Consider the following 16,953-nt stretch of genomic DNA (forward strand, 5'->3'; position numbering starts at 1 on the left):
GCCACTTATAATTATATTTAAAATCTGCATATATTAGCTATATGAATATTCTGTCTTTGTTCACTGTACATCACAGTGGCCTTTTTGTGGTGAAATAACTGATTCTCACAATATTTTTTGAGGATCTCCTACATCCTTCATATTGGAGATCAATTTTTTTCTACAGAAAAATTTGAAGGTAACCTGAAGTCACAGTACTTCTGGAGACCCAAAAGAATGGAACTTAGTTTTGGAATTCACCATTATGCAGGAAAGGTAAGAACTCTTAACAATTATGACTGAGTTCCTCTTTAGTCTTTTATTGAATAATAAGGATAGACATGAAAATTGTGGTCCAAAATATTTAGAGATAGCTATATTGATGTAGTCATCTGTTTCTGCCCCCATCTGGCCCAAATTCTGCTCTCCAATGTCCTATATTCTGTTCTGTCCTTTGCCAGCTCTCATTATAGAGGCCACTCCCACTCCAGGACACATACTTCTAGCATCTATCCTGAAGACATTAAAAGAAATTTTCTTCTCTTAGTTTAACAATCATAAGGTTATAGTTTTTCTAGAGGAATGTTTATTAAGTAACTAGGGAAAAAAGAAAGAAAACAAAGAGACAATACTTAAGATCTGGCTTTGGATGAGATTAGCTGACAATGGTTACCTATATTTTTCCTTTTATCAATAACCGGGGACTTTTGATATAAACTTCCTTTTTCAGATGTTAGATGCTTCTCTTTCTACTACACACTTTGTTCCTCCTCCCTCCTTACAAGAGAAGGTGCCAGACGGGAGGTGTGGTCAGAAAACTGAGCTAATCCAGATAGGTGGAATTGGCTACTGAACTAATATGCAGTTGGAGGAAGAAATGTTTCTGTATTAAGAGAAACACATTCCCACATCAAAGCAAACTTCAGATATTCAGATATGTTGTCCTAGACCCAGAGAACGCTTTCTTTTTCTTTTTCTTGTTTTGAGTTAGACTCTTACTCCTTTGCCCAGGCTGGAGTACAGTGGCACGCATGCTCACGGCCACTCCAGCGTCAACCTTCTGGGCTCCAGCTATCCTTCCGCCTCAGCCTTCCGAGTAGCGGAAACTACGCACCACCATGCCATCCCCGGCTATTTTTTATTTTATTGTAGAGACAAGGTATCGCCAAGTTGCCGTAGCTGGTCTTGAATTTGCAGGCTCAGGCAATCCACTCGCCTCGGCCTCCCAAAGTGCTGGGAATACAGGCTGAGCCACTGAGCCCAGCCCAAGAATGCTTTATTTCCTTCCTTCTGGGGAGAATAATGTATCACAATGATGTCCTCCAAGATATTAAAATCAAGAAAGAATGTATAAAATGAGAAATACATTTAAAAAATAAAATGATGCATAACTGCAAGCATTCTAGTCTACTTGGCAACCTCCATGTGTCTGTCAACACTCCACAACCTCTTCTTATTTAAAAAGTATACCTTAAATCATTATAGTTATAGCCTTTCTCATGATTTTTAGCATGACTTTCTAAATAAAGCCTCCTTTAAACAACCATTAGGAATTGCCCATGATCATTTTATTTTTTTACTGTTTTATTTTATTTTTTTTAAGATGTGAGGTACAATTCAGGATTGGGTATACAAATGGTCATTGTACAGGTAAAATTTGGGCCTCTCTTTGGTCCCCACTTCATCTGGTTTGAAAGCAAGTATTCTTACTGATGTTATGCCCCATCCCTCCACCCCCGCCCCCACTCCTCACCTGGCAGTTTTTAAACAACTCTATTAGTCTGCTTGGGCTGCCATAACAAAAATGCCACATGTGTCTTAAGCAACAAAATTTTTTTCTTTTTTATGGTTTTGGAGGCTGAAAAAATCCAAGGTCAGAGAGTTCTTAGCAGGGTTTATGTCTGGTGAGGCCTCTCTTTTGGCTTACAGACGGTTGCCATCTCAATATGTTCTTACACAGCCTTTTCTTTGTGAGCATGGGGAGGGGAAAGAGCTATCTCTGGCATCTTCCTTTTCTTATAAGGACAAAAGTCCTATTGGATTAGGTTATTTAACTTCATTTAACCTTAATTACTTCCTTGAAGGCCCTACTTCCAAATACAGTCAACAGTGGAGGTTTTGGTCTTCAACATCTGAATTTTGAAAGGACAAAATGTGAATCATAACAGCTATTATGTTAAATCATTATGCAGAAATCTTTGGTTTATATTGATCTTTAAAAATTCTTAAACTTATTTAGAAGTGCCAGAATCAGAAACACTCACAGTTTAGGTATTTAGATCATACTACTACTGAAATAAAAATCTATCATGGCCAATTCAATTTAGGTGAATCGATTATCATAGAAATAGGAATGTCTTGGTGGCCCAGTGTGTTTCCATTATGTCTCTCCCATCACTCCAAATAGAAAAAAAATTACCAAATTTTCCAACATAAAAAGTGGGAGGAATCAAACCTCTTTGGTCATTGCAACCCAAATAAAATCAGTGAGACATAAGCGTTTCTCTAAGATACTAGGGATACCCAAAAATGACCAGAAGTAGTTTTTGGAGGGTGGACCTCTTGTAGTATAGGCTTCCCCTGCAAGGTCAGTGTTCTAAGAACCTATCAGCATCAGTGTAACAGCTAGTGTTGTTGTGAGTGGCTGCATTTGACTTCAGTTAATTTTGGGGGGGATATTCTTTTAACATGTTTGCCCATTTGTAATGGATGATTTATGAGCTCACCTGCCCACACCACACTGAGGGCTCCCCAATTTTTGACCAAGAATGGCATGACTTTTGTGTCCCACCTTCTCTATTCACATGTTCTTGCCCCAAAGCGACTTTTTTTTTTGTTTCCCCGAATGAAAAAATGTCCTTAAAGGGAAACGTTTTGCCGATGTGGAAGAGATGAAATAAAAAACATCAGAAGCACTAAAAGGCATCAAAGCTGACGAGTTCAAAAACTCTTTAGAGCCATGGAAAAAGCAACTTGGTAGGTATATTGTATCAAACAAAGAGGACTTTGAAAGTGACTGAAGTTTAAACATATAAGAATAAATACATGATTTTTTATAAGAAAATTCTGATTTGGGGAGGGTCCCCCCCATACAGTGTAAACTTAGAGAGGCTTCCTTCTCCAAACAAATTTTAAGGGACTACCTTTTTAAATCTCTGAATCCCTATTGCTCAGCACAGAATAAGCTCTCAATAAATATCTATTGATGATGATGAAGACAACAAGAATGATGACACTGAATATGATACTGATGATAGTGTACTTTGTCAACAGGTTCTTTATAGTGCAAGTGGGTTCTTAGCTAAAAATAGAGACACTCTTCCAACTGATATTGTGCTACTTTTGAGGTCATCTGAAAACAGTGTAATTCGGCAACTAGTCAACCACCCTCTAACAAAAACAGGTAAGACAATTTTCTTTAACTGAGAAGTTTTCTCAAGCCCAATCAAGTTGTTTTGGTCTCTGTGATTTGATTTGATTTTTTATTTGTGCTGCTCATTCTTTTTTTTTTAATATTTTTTTTATTTTAAAGTTGTGGGGTATACTTTAGGGTTAGGTATACAAATATTCATTGTGCAGGTACCCTTGTTGATGAGGTTTGCCCCCCTTCCCCAGATAGATATTGATTACCATTAATCCCACCTCCCTTCCCCTCCCCCCCATAGTTTCCCGCCACTGTCAATCCTTTTCTTATAGTATTACAGTAGTTGTTCAAGGTCCACTTATGAGTGAGAACATGTGATACTCAGATCTTTGTTTCTGTGAGAGGTCACTCAGTATTATAAACTCTAATTCCATCCAGGATGCTGTGAAATTCATGATTTTTGTTCTTTTTTATGGCTGCGTAATATTCCATTGTGTATATGTACTACATTTTTAAAATCCAGTCCTCTTTTGATGGACAGCATGGTTGGTGCCATGATCTTGCTATTGTGAACAATGCTGCAATAAACATACGTGTGCAGGTATCTTTTTTATAAAGTGATTTGAATTCTTCAGGGTATATTCCCAGTAGAGAGATTGCAGGGTCATATGGAAGGTAGATTTTTAGAGCTTTTAGAAATCACCACATTGATTTCCACAGAGGCTGTACTAGTTTACACTCCCACCAACAGTGTAGAAGTGTTCCCTTTTCGCCACATCCTCTTCAGCATCTGTTATTTTTTGAATTATTGATAATGGCCATTCTGACTGGAATTAGGTGGTATCTCAGTGTAGTTTTAATTTGTATCTCCTTGATGACTAGTGAGGTTGAACATTTCTTCATGTATCTGTTGGTTGCTCATATGTCTTCTTTTGAGAAATATCTGTTCATATCTTTTGCCCACTTTGTAATGGGGTTGTTTGTTTTTTTTCTTTTCAGCACGTTTGAGTTCCTTATAGGTCCTTGATGTTAGGCCTTGGTCAGATATGGAGTTGGCAAATACTTTTTGCCAGTCTGTGGGCTGTCTTCCTGCTCTCTTGATGGTTTCTTTGACTTTGCAGAAGCTTGTCAGTTTAATGAGGTCCCACTTGTCTATCTTATCTCTTATGGCCTGTGCATTTCGGGTTTTGCTCAGGAATTGGATGCCAGTTCCAACTTCCATAATGGTGTGTCCTGCATTTTCTAAAGTTCTTATGGTTTGAGATTTTACATTTAGGTCTCTGATCCATTTAGAGTTAATTTTTGTTTGAATTTTCTGCATGTGGTCAGCCAATTTTCCCAGCACCATTTACTGAATAGGTTTTCCTTTCTCCAGTGGTGGGTAGTGGAGGCTTTGTTGAAGATGAGTTGGTTGAGGTTTTGCTTCTGGAAATCTCAATTCTATTCCATTAGTCTGTATCTCTATTCTTGTACCAATACCAGGCTGGTTTGATTATTGTAGCTTTATAGTAAAGTTTAAAGTCTGGTAATGTGATAACTCTTGCTTTGCTTTTTTTGCCAAGGATTGTTCTGGCTATTCTTGGTCGTTTGTGTTTCCATATGAATTCCTGTATTGTTTTTTCTAGATCTGAGAAGAATGTTGCTGGTAATTTGATGGGTATTGCATTAAATCTGTAGATTGCCTTAGGTAAGATGGACATCTTTATGATGTTGATTCTTCCAATTCATGAGCATGGGATATTTTTCCACTTGTTTGTGTCATCTTTGATTTCTTTTAGCAGTGTTTTGTAGTTTTCATTGTAAATGTCTTTCACATCTCTAGTTAGGAAGATGCCAAGTTATTTATTTTTTTGTGTGGCTACTGTAAATGGGATTGTGCTTTTTATTTGGGTTTCTGTTTGTTTATTATTGCTGTAAAGAAATACTATTGTCTTTTACACATTTATTTTATACCCTGAGACTTTGCCAAAGTCCTTTATCAGTGCAAGGAGGTTTTTGACAGATTCTCTTGGGTTTTCAAGGTACACAATCATGTTGTCTGCAAAGAGAGATAATTTGACTTCTTTTCCTATTTGAATACCCCTGATCGCCTTCTCTTTTCTGATTGCTCTAGCCAGGATTTCCAATACTATATTGAACAGGAGGGGTAAGAATGGGCATCCTTGTCTTGTTCCAGTTTTCAGGAGAAATGTTTCAATTTTTGTCTGTTTAGAAGTATGCTGACTGTGGGTTTCTCATAGATGGCTTTTACTATTTTGAGGTATGTTCCATGTTACCTAGGTGTTTGAGGATTTTTATCAAGAAAGGGTGCTAGATTTTATCAAAAGCTTTTTCTGCATCTAATGATATAATCATATGGTTTTTGTTTTGACGTCTGTTGATGTATTTAATTACATTTATGGTCTTACGAATGTTGAACAAGTCTTGCGTCCCAGAGATGAAGCCTACTTGGTCATGATGGATGATTTTTGAGATATGTTATTGAATCCGGTTTGCTAGGGTCTTGTTGAGAATTTTAGCATCTATGTTTATCAAAGATATTGGCCTGTGGTTCTCTTTCTTTGTTGGGCCTTTACCTGGCTTGGGTATCAATATGACATTAACTTCATAAAATGATTTGGGGAGAGTTCCATCTTTCTCAGTCACCTGGAATACTTTCAGTAGGATTGATATCAGTTACTCCTTAAATGTCTTTATAGAATTCTGCTGGAAAGTCATCTAGTCCAGGGCTTTTTTTTTTTGTAGGTAATTTTCTTATTGTATAGTCAATTTCCTTGATTGTTATTGGTGTATTTAGGGTCTCGATTTCTTCTTGTTTCAACCTAGGCAGGTTGTGTGATGTCATAAAGTCCTCCATTTCCTTAAGGTTTTCACGTTTGTTTCCATACAAGTGTACATAGTAGTCTCTTATGGTCTTTTGAATTTCTTTAGGGTCAGATGTGACTTCATCTTTTGTGTTTCTGATTGTGTTTATTAGGGATTTTTCTCTCTTTTTCTTGGTCAGTCTAGCTAGGGGATCATCGATCTTGTTTATCCTTTCAAAGAACCAGCTTTTTGTTTCGTTGATTTTTTGTATTATCTTTTGGTCTTCTATGTCCCAGATTTGGGCTTTTATTTTGGTGATCTCGATTCTTCTGCTGAAGTTAAGGTTTTGGTGGTCTTGCTTTTCCGCCTTCCTTAGGTGAATTGTTACACTGTTAATTTGTGATCCTTCCATTTTCTTCATGTGTGTTTGTAGAGATATGAATTCTCTTCTTACTACAGCTTTCATGGCATCCCAGAGACTTTGGTAAGATGTTTCTTCATTTTCATTTGTTTCCAGGTATCTTTTAATATCTGTTTTGATTTCATCATTGACCCAGGAGTTGTTTAGCATCATGCTGTTTAGTGTCCATGTCTTTGTGTGTTTTGGGGGAACCTTGTTGGTATTGATGTTTATTTTTATTCCACTGTGGTCCAAGAACATGCATGGCAAGATTTTGATCTTTTGAAATTTAGTTATGCTTGATTTATGGTCAAGTATGTGGTCGATCTTAGAGTACATTCCATGCAGTGATGAGTAAAATGTATAGTCTGTGGTTGTTGGGTGGAGTGTTCTGTAGGTATCAATTAAGTCTATTTGTTCAAGAGTCACATTGAAGTTCCAGATCTCGTTGCTGATTTTTTGTCCTGATGATCTGTCTAGGGTTGTGAATGGGGTATTAAAGTCCCCAACTATGACAGTGTTAGAGTCAATATCTTTTTTGAGTTTACCTAGAAACTGCTTTATGAAGGTTGGTGCTCCTATGTTGGGTGCATATATGTCTAGGATGTATATTTCTCATTGATGGATTGAACCTTTTATCATTATGTAGTGGTCTTATGTATCTTTTAAAATTTTTGATAGCTTAAAGGGTATTTTATCTGAGATTAAGATTGTGACTCCTCCTTTCTTTTGTGTTACGTTCACCTGAAATTTTGCTTCCCATCCTCTTACTTTGAGCCTGTGAATGTCCTTTCTGGTGAGATGAGTCTCTTGGAGGCAATATATTGGTGTCTGGTGATATTTTATCCATTTTCCATTCTATGTTTTTTCAGTGGTGCATTTAGTCCATTTACATTCAGGTAAATATTGAAATATAAGAGTTGATCCCTATCTTAAGGTTTTTATAGTGTTGTTGTTGTTCCTGTTTGTTTGTTGTCTTCTTTTGGTTTGGGGGTTGGTTCATGTGTGTTTTTAATCTTTTTCCTGTACTCTTGTAAAGAACGTTGTTGTTCCTTTTTCCTTTTCTTCTGTGTTTAATACTTTCTTAAGTGTTTCTTTTAGAGGTAGTCTGGTGGCAGCGTAAGTTCTTAGGGATTGGATATCTGGGAAAGATTTTAATTCTCCCTCACTGATGAAGATTAGCTTGGCTGGGTAGGTTATTCTTGGTTGAAATTTTTTATCTTTTAGAACTATGAAGATAGGGCTCCAAGCTATTCTAGCCTGAAGGGTTTCTGTAGATAAATCTGCTGCTATTCTAATTGGTCTTCCATGGTAGGTAATCTGACGTTTTTCTCCTGCTGCCTTTAGGATTTTTTCTTTTATACGTACTTTGTTTAGGCGAATTATTATGTGTCTGGGAGTTGGTCTTCTCATTTGTTGTCTTGCAGGGGTTCTCTGAATCTCTTGTGTTTGAATTTTCACATCACTGATGAAATGAGAGAAGTTTTCTTGAATAATTCCATGGAAGGTTTGTTCCGGGGTGGTCTCTGTCTCTCTTTCTGCCTCAGGAAGTCCAATTACTCTTAGGTTCAGTCTCTTGAAGTAATTGTTCATCTCTTGAAGGTTTTGTTCTATCTTTTTAAGCTTCTTTTCTATGTTTTTAACAGTTTGGGTTAGTTCTATGTTTTGGTCCTCAAGCTCTGAGACTCTTTCTTCTGCTTGGCTAATTCTGCTTTCCATGCTTATCTGTTTGTTATTTATTTCATTCACAGTATTCTTTACCACTGTTATCTCAGTTATCAACTCCTTCCTAGTTTCTGCTTGTCTCTCCACGGTTGTTTTTTTTTTTTGAGTTGGAGTCTCACTCTGTCACCCAGACTGGAGTGCAGTGGCCACTCCTGGCCACCACAGCTTCGACCTGCTGGGCTCTGGTGATCCTTCCGCCTCAGCCTTCCGAGTAGCTGGAATTACAGGCACGTGCTACCATGCCCAGCTAACTTTTGATTTATTGTAGAAATGAGGTCTCGCCTACCCAGACGGGTCTCGAACTCGCGGGCTCAGGCAATCCACTCACCTCAGCCTCTCAAAGGCACAGGATTACAGGCTGAGCCACCAAACCCAGCTCACAATTCTTTTTAATCTCTCCATTAATGTCTTGATATCTGGGTTTGTAGTTTGAGACCAGTCATTCTGGGGGCTCTTCATTGTTTGCATTCTGAAGTCAGTTTTCTCAGTGTCTGACCTCCCAGGGGTCTGTGAGAGACCCATATTCTTCTTTTGGTTTTTCTTTTTTTGTGTAGATTTTTCTCTTCCCCTTTCCCTCCCCTTCTTTAATTCTGTTTTTCAGGGAAGGTGGGGTTGCTTTTACTTCTTTTTGTTCAATCTCCTGTTCTTCCTCATGAGGGTCCTCTGGCTTTGTTCACTTTTGAGATTCGACTGTAGGTTGGGGCCTGTACTTTTTGCAGTTTTGAGGTTTAATTGAGGGGGAAGCTGTGATTCAGAATCCATCTGCAGATCCCAGTATCCACCAATAGGTGTATGGGCACACTGGAGCCCACTTCCCACTGCCTTACAATCTGTCCTTGCAGTGGGGTTTAGGTTTGCTCTCTGGAACAAAAGGAGGTCAGAAAAAGGAAAATAATGGAAGAAGGGGTGGTCAAAAGGAAGTTGAAGTGAGAGAAGTGTAAGAGGGAAAATAGACATACATACCAACTAACGAATGAAAAGAGACACAAGGCCAGAAAAGAGTACAAAACAAGCAAACAAACAAAATTCCCTAAAGCATATTGGTAATCACACAAAGACAGTCCAGTAAGATCATGCCTTTTGATGTGTTTTTCCCCAACACAAACAGATAGTCTAAATCAAAAAGGTAACAAAAGTGAACAAAACAAACAGTCAAAACAATAAAATCAAAAATCAAAATAAGAAACAAGACTAGCTCTGGAGTCTTTCTTGAGTGTCTAAAGTCTCTTCAGCTTTGATCTCTAACCCCTCCCCTTTGCTCTCATTGCAGGCAGATAGATTTACTCATAGATTGGGTCGGTTCCCTTGGCTTGCTACCTTGCTGCCTGAGGACTGAGTTGTCTCCGTCTGATTCAGCATAGGGGAGGGGCTTCTGTCTCCTGTTTTGGCAGGTTACCTTAGAAACAACAAGGAGACTGCTTGAAGATGGGCAGGGCAATGTGAATCTCTGCCTGGAAAATGACTGTGGTGGTGCCTCCTCTTTCACCGATCCTTTCTCTCTACTCATCCTTTCTCTCCATTTGTCAGGTCGGTAGATGATCCACTATGACAGGCGATGGTGTGTGTCTGGTGTCAGGCACTGGCAGCAAGTGATATGACTGGGCTCCATATTTGGTATGCCACTGGAGGTGTGGAAGAGGGAACCGGGAATTTCTGGGTTGGAGCCAAGAGCCAAAGTGTCAGCAACTGGTAGCAAACAGCAGTAGTCCCTTGCAGAGACCATATTGCGATGGAGGCTGTTTGCTGCGTGGGACTGGCTATAGTGGCCACCGCCCATGTAGGCAGCAACTGCGGGTGCGTGTGGAACTGACTTCAGGAGTCACCTTTTATGGAGATTGTCACAGTTCAGCTTGTCCCGTCGCCATCTTCCACTCTTTTCTTATGTTACGCAGTTTTTGAAGGTCGTCGCCCTATCGTATAAGACATTTCTTCAGGATGATTCCCCATGACTCCAAGTACTTTTCCTTCTGAAAAGGAAGTTTGGCGATTCAGATGAAAATTAACTTTCCCATTTAAGAGAGTCTGTTTAGTGAGTACAGCGGGTCTGAGCCCCCTGGGAGCACAGACACCCACGCACACCTGGCTGGGCCAGGAGAACCCAGGCAGCACCGCACCCAGCCCTGCCCAAGTGCGGGAGCCACCACTGCCACCAGTCTCTGTGATTTTAATGAATTCAATCCTAAATCTTTCATGTTAGTTTTTCTTCAATTCACTAAATATTTATTTATTAATATATTCTGCCCCAGAACATCTGCAGAAAATATAAAAATGAATATAGAGAAGTTAGGTTTTCATTAAAGATAAGTATTTAAAGCACTTACCCAGAAATAATGGTAGTATCCTATCTACCCAGTACAAGAGTACACTCACCTCCAGAGCTGAGAATTACCTGCTGTTTTCAGGAGTAGACAGTCTTTGGATAATTCTTCGAGGTTCTGAAAGTTTGGTGAACTTTCTCATTGATTAAACCTGCATATGTCTTTGTTCCACCCAACCGTGTACCTTTTTTGCATTTGCTTTAAGTAGAAAAAAAGTTTGGGTTATTTTTCTTTACTATAGTTTAAATTTGTTCTTTGCATTTTCCTTTTCATAGTTTTATTGAGGTATAAATGAAATACAATAAATGGGACATATTTAAACAGTAAAACTTGATGAGCTTCTGACATATATGAGCACCTGTAAAACTATCACCATAATTAATGAGCATACTCATTAGTTGCAAATAATGTTTCCTTATGACCCTTTGTAATCCTTCCCTCTACTTCTCCCTGCCCCATCCAATTGTTCTAGCACCATTTATTGAAAAGATTGTTTATCCTCCATTGAATTGCTTTGACACTCTTGTTGAAAATCAATTGACTAATATGCAGGTCTATTTCTTACTCTTTACTGTGTGTCATTGATATTTATCTGTCTTTAAACCAGTTTCACACTGCTTGACCATTGTAAATTTATAAAAAGTCTTGAAATCTGGCGGTATTACTTAACCTAAGTTTGTTCTTCTTTTTCAGACTTATATAGGTAATTGTAATTCATTTGCTTTTCCATGTATGTTTTAGAATAAGTTTGTCAATTTCTACAAAAAATCCTAGTGGAGTTTTTATTGGGATGCATTGAAGCTATGGATGAATAATAAAGGCATTGATATCTTCACAATATTAAATCTTCCAATCAGTTAGCACAGTATAGCTCTCTATTTATTTAAGTCTTTCTTAGTTTCTCTCAGCAATATTTTGTAGTTTTCAGTGTTCATCTTGCACAACTTTTTTCAAATTATCTGCTTGTGTATCACATTTTATGCTATTATAAATGATAATTTTTAACTCAAATTTGTTTGTTGCCAGTATATAAAATCCATTTGATTTTCTTATATTGATCTTTTGCTCTGAAATCTTGCTAAATTCATTTATTAAAGTAGCTTTTTGAAAGTGAATTCTATAGGATTTTCTCCATAGATGATTATGTCATCTGTGAAGAAAGAGTTTTGCCCTTTCTTTTCCAATATGTTTACTTTTAATATCTTCTTTCTTGGTTGCACTGGCTAGAATCACCAAAGCAATGATGAATACAAGTGGCAAGAGTGAACATTCTTGCATTTTTCTTAATCCTGGGTGGGAAAGCATTTAGTCTTTACTAGTAAGTGTGATATTAGCTCTAGGTTTTTCATAGATGCCCCTTATTGAGGGAGGAAGTTACTTTTTATTTCTAATTAACTGAGTTTTTATCAGGCATGTATGTTGGATTTTGTCAAATGATTTTCTGTGTCTATTGAAAGACCATATTTTTATTTTAATTAATTATTTAATTAACAGATAATTGGAATTTAGGTACAACTGACTGCATTAACATCAATTTTTAATTTTTATTTTAATTCATTTGTTTTAATTAACCAATAGTTGGAGTTTAGGCACAATTTAAAAAATCTATGTTTTTCGCCCTATTAAGGTATGTAACCAGGCTCTAAATACTATACCATGTCTCCTAACTATCAGCTGAACTATGTCTGGTTGACCAGGAAAGAGAACGTAGTAGTCAAAGATGCTTCAATAATTGCAGAACCTCTGAGATATCAAAGACATTTGGATTTTATTTTTACGCATGTGTGCAAGCACGTAATAATCATCATAAATAACATTGTTATTTATTATCGGTAGGCACTATACTAAGTACTTTCAGTTACTCTTAATAACAGCACTGTGAGGAGGTACTACTTTTTACAAATGAGACATTAACAGCCAGGCTCGGTGGCTCAGCCTGTAATCCCACGCCTTTGGGAGGTTGAGGTGAGTGGATTGCCTGAGCCCGCGGGTTCGAGACCTGCCTAGGCAGCAAGACCTCATCTCTATAATAAATCAAAAAATCAGCAGGGCGTGGTAGTGCATGCCTGTAATTCCGGCTACTTGGAAGGCTGAGGCGGAAGGATCGCTGGAGCCCAGTAGGTCGAGGCTGCAGTGGCCGGGAGCAGCCACTGCACTCCATCCTGGGCGTCAGAGTGAGACTCCAACTCAAAACAAACAAACAAACAAAAAAAAACAAATGAGATATTAAGACTTGGAAATATTGATCAGCTTTCCCAAGGTTACCTCATTGGGAAGTGTTAGAAGTAGGCTTAAAAGTCCAGATTTTCAGTTGTTTATTATGCTTTCTCCAAGATTCTAGAATAACCATGGTCTTTTGTATAGAGAACTTCAAATATGAAATATAGTTCAGCCATCATTGGGGAAAATGCACTACAATTCTTCATAGCTCACATCTCTAGTTTGTTTTACCACAGATCTTTTCATTGGGTCAACTATATAAAAGTAAAGTGGACATATTTTCTGAAATTAAATCTATGCTAATTTTAGTTTCTGTTGAGCTATGTAGATGAATTTTTTAATGATTTGTATTTATTTTGTTAAGTAATTTGATGACTAGTATACACATGTTGTTAAAGTGAAATTAGAATTCTCTACTAAATTTTCTCTAGTCTTTTAGTTTTCGGATAAACTTAAAATGTTAATTAAATTTTTGTTAATGTTGAGTAATGGTATCTATATAATAAGTCTAGCCCAACTAACCTGCTCCTAGCACTTTGTATATACATTATGCTTCTAAGAAATCTCCAACCTGGGTGCTGTGGCTCATGCCTATAATGCTAGCACTTTGAGAGGCTGAGGCAGGAGGACCATTTGATACCAGAAGTTCAAGACCTGCCTGAGCAATATGAGACCCCATCTCTACAAAAAAATATTTTTTTTTAAATAGTTTAGTGTACCTGTCATCCTAGATACTTGGGAGCCTGGGAGTGGGAAAATCACTTGAGCCCAGGAATTCAAGGTTGCAGTGAGCTATGAGTGTGCCACTGCATTCCAGTCTAGAAACTAAATCAATTTATTTATTTATCTATAATAAATTTATCTATAAATAAATAAATACTAAGAAATCTCCAAATCTGCAGTAATTTTTTTCCCAATAAAAATGTTGTTTAAAAACTTTCTCTGGTAATCCTTAAAAAAAAAACAAGCAAAATTCCTAAAAGTGACTGCCTCTGTCTATTCTGCTGTAGTCAATAGGTTTCATGTTTGACAAATGAGCAGTGTAGTGAAAGCCAACACACACACACACACACACACACACACACACTCATTCGTTGGTTCCTTGTGCTTGGTGGGGGTGGGAGAACAGTGAAAGTGAACTACATTTTAGTGTCCTCCATGTGCCAGACATTTCATCAAAACTCTGTGAGGTAGCCACCATTCTTCCCATCTTATGGATTCAAATTGCAGATTGGAAACTAGTTAAATGACCTAAAGGCAACACAATTTAAATACTACAGCTGGGATTCAGTGCCAAACCTTTCTGGCTTCCCAGACCATCATTAGATTGTGTACATTTGTGCAGCCCCTAGAATGAAGCACCTATTTCTGAATGCTGGCTTTAAAATGGCCATTGCCCCAACCATCCTTGATTTGTTTATAACCACCTCATGTAAATTAATAATTCACATGATCTTTAAGGCCCATTGTAAAAAAAACTTAGATGTCATTTAACATACACACACACAAAAGAAACAAGTTGTTCCTTTCATATGCATCTTCTAGCAATTGAAGGGAAATCTGACACTCTACCTTTTCTGTTTTCCAAGTCCAAGAGTTATTTTTTTTTCCTGAACTTCAAATTTATGAATTTTCATATGATATCATTTTATCCCTAATTTTCTCAATAAATAGTTAACCAAGCATGTAAATATGAATATTGTGGGATCAACAATGCTTATTTTAACATTTAAGTAAATGGGAAAAGTCATCTAGCCATTAAGGATTCTAGTAGGTATATTAATTTTTTCTACATTCCCATAGGTAATCTGGCACATTCTAAAACTAAAAATGTTATCAACTATCAAATGAGAACTTCAGAAAAATCAATCAACCTCTCAAAGGTAGGAAAATACATTTTTTCATAGTAGTGAGTCTAAGAATGTAACCTTTACACTGGCAATATTTGTGTGCTTCTAAGAGCAAAAAGGTTTGTTTTTTGAGTTTGTTTTGTTTTGTTTTTTGTGGGGTTTTTTTTTTTTGTTTCGTTTTCTACCTTTAATTTTTTTTTCTGTTTGAGCAGACATTTGTATTATGTTCATGTTACTGTTAGTGGCTAAAATAATCATGCATTTCTGATATATTTCTAACTCTTTTTTGTAGCTAAATTAAATGTTATACTGAGATCAACTAAAAATGTATTAACTAGTGAAAGACGGTGGCGCACAGTGAGACTCAACACCCGTTAAGGCCAAGAGATTTAATGAGTAGGAGTGAGGGTGGCTACAGGGCCTGAGGGTCAGGCTGTAGCGCAGAGGCAAGGGGGCAGAGGCTTTTATAGGGGCTTAGGGCGACCTGTCAGTCGTTTATAGGTCGGCTGGCAGAGCTTCATTTAGGTTGGTGGATTTTTCGCGGGTGCAGGAAAGGGTGAGCCCGTATTGTGAAAGAAGAACCCGGAAGGTGCCGTTTCAGACGCCCCCTTTGTTTGCCAGGTCGCCATTTTAGGCGGGGGCTGGGTTTGGGCCCCTTTCCAGGAAAAGGGAGGGGGTGTGGTTTGCTAGCGCCTGGCAGTGGCCCTGGCGGTGGCCCTTCAGCTAGGGTCAGAGATATTCACATTCTATGTAAGATCGATTAAAATTCCAATAAGACTGACAAAACCATTACCTTAAAGAAAGCATATCAACAACATTTTGTTGTTTTATGTGTTTGAATACATAAACTATTCAAACGTGTTTTCTGTAAATCATAAAGTATAACAGGTACTGAAGCATCACTATCTTCCTCGGTCTTCTTAGGGTGAAACTGGAGAAGCTACCCGTCATGCCAGAGAGACAACCAACATGAAAACACAAACAGTTGCATCATATTTTAGAGTAAGATATTATGATGTGTTGTGCTTAGGGGTGTTATTTATTCTAAATGAGTTACTAACAAATAGCAGAGTGCCATTAGCAAAAGAGAGTGTTTATTGTATTTTATTTACTATTTGGTAGATACAGAATATGTTAGTGTGTACTGCCAGATATCTGTGGATTAGTTTACTTTGATTGGTTGTATATTGGTTACCTGCAAAATTATTGTATCCCTGATCAATCTTAATGGAGGCCAATACTTTGGTTAAAGTTTTTCTATGTGTTATTAAGACAAACTGGACTCCTTTACCTGCACACAACAGAAAGCTAAACACCAAAGCACTGGGATTTTGCGGCAAGACAGTTTTATTATAAGTTGACTGGCTAAGAGACAGGAGGAAATGCTCAAATCTGTCTACTAGAGCTGGGGGTTGAATCAGATTTGATAAGCATAGGATAATGAGGAAGGACCTGATTGGATCTAATAATAAGTGATGCTGATCGGCATGATTTGATTGGATCTTGACATGAGGCAACACAAGGACTCAATCTGATTAGATCCTGCCATGCAATGTCTGCTTCTTAATTCAGACCCCACTCCTCAGTCTGAGCACTTAGGTTCCCCCTACAGTTGCATCCTCGGTTCATCTGGGCATGCTCAGGTTACATGATGTTCAACCTGGGCGGTCATGGCTACTGAAAACAACGCACAACTTTGTTACATAAAAGTTGAACCAAATTGGCCTGATACAGTTGTACATAGAACCAAATACATTTCCACTAGAATAAAGCCTATAAACATTTTTAATTTAATGCTATGGGGACTACAAATTCTCCTTCTCCCTCCTGCATGATTTTAGGATGGACACATGGGGCAAGGTTGAGCATCCATCTGCATTCCATATCACCCTGTACATACAGAGTTGAAAAACCTCAAAAGGAAAATAAAACCCAGTATAGGAACGTGGCAAGGAGAAGAATCTACCAGGAGACACAGTAACATCAAAGGGATATGCTTAGCTTTGAATCAAGGCAATTTTCCTTCCTTGGACGACATGAGAGAAAAGAAAGAAAAAATAGTTTTTCTTTATTTTCTTTACTGTCTGGAAAACTCTAGATAACCTTGCCCTTATTATTGGGTCCAGCTCTTGTTTATCTCTTCTGATAAAATCGTATTAACCAGTCAGTGAAAATGAAGAAAATACTGCTTAAAACTTGGGAGTTATTAATATAATTTAATGTGGAAGAGGTAGAAGAAATTATATTAAATTTACTTAAGTATTCAGTGAATACATCCAGTTCTTTAGCAGA

At 37.7% G+C, this 16,953-nt stretch overlaps 1 protein-coding gene across 1 annotated transcript in view; it reads left to right on the forward strand.

The window, feature by feature from the left end:
• MYO3A (myosin IIIA) overlaps positions 1–16,953 on the forward strand; it is a 95,618-nt gene that overhangs the window by 23,054 nt on the left and 55,611 nt on the right. The window contains exons 5-8 of the mRNA XM_008057162.1: positions 167–255; positions 3,253–3,382; positions 14,615–14,694; positions 15,586–15,663. Coding sequence (XP_008055353.1) covers positions 167–255; positions 3,253–3,382; positions 14,615–14,694; positions 15,586–15,663 — 377 coding nt within the window. The remainder of the gene's footprint in view (positions 1–166; positions 256–3,252; positions 3,383–14,614; positions 14,695–15,585; positions 15,664–16,953) is intronic.

This window comes from Carlito syrichta, unplaced genomic scaffold, assembly GCF_000164805.1.
Source record: "Carlito syrichta isolate Samal-C Ts95f unplaced genomic scaffold, Tarsius_syrichta-2.0.1 Scaffold302821, whole genome shotgun sequence".
Classification (NCBI taxonomy): Eukaryota; Metazoa; Chordata; class Mammalia; order Primates; family Tarsiidae; genus Carlito; species Carlito syrichta.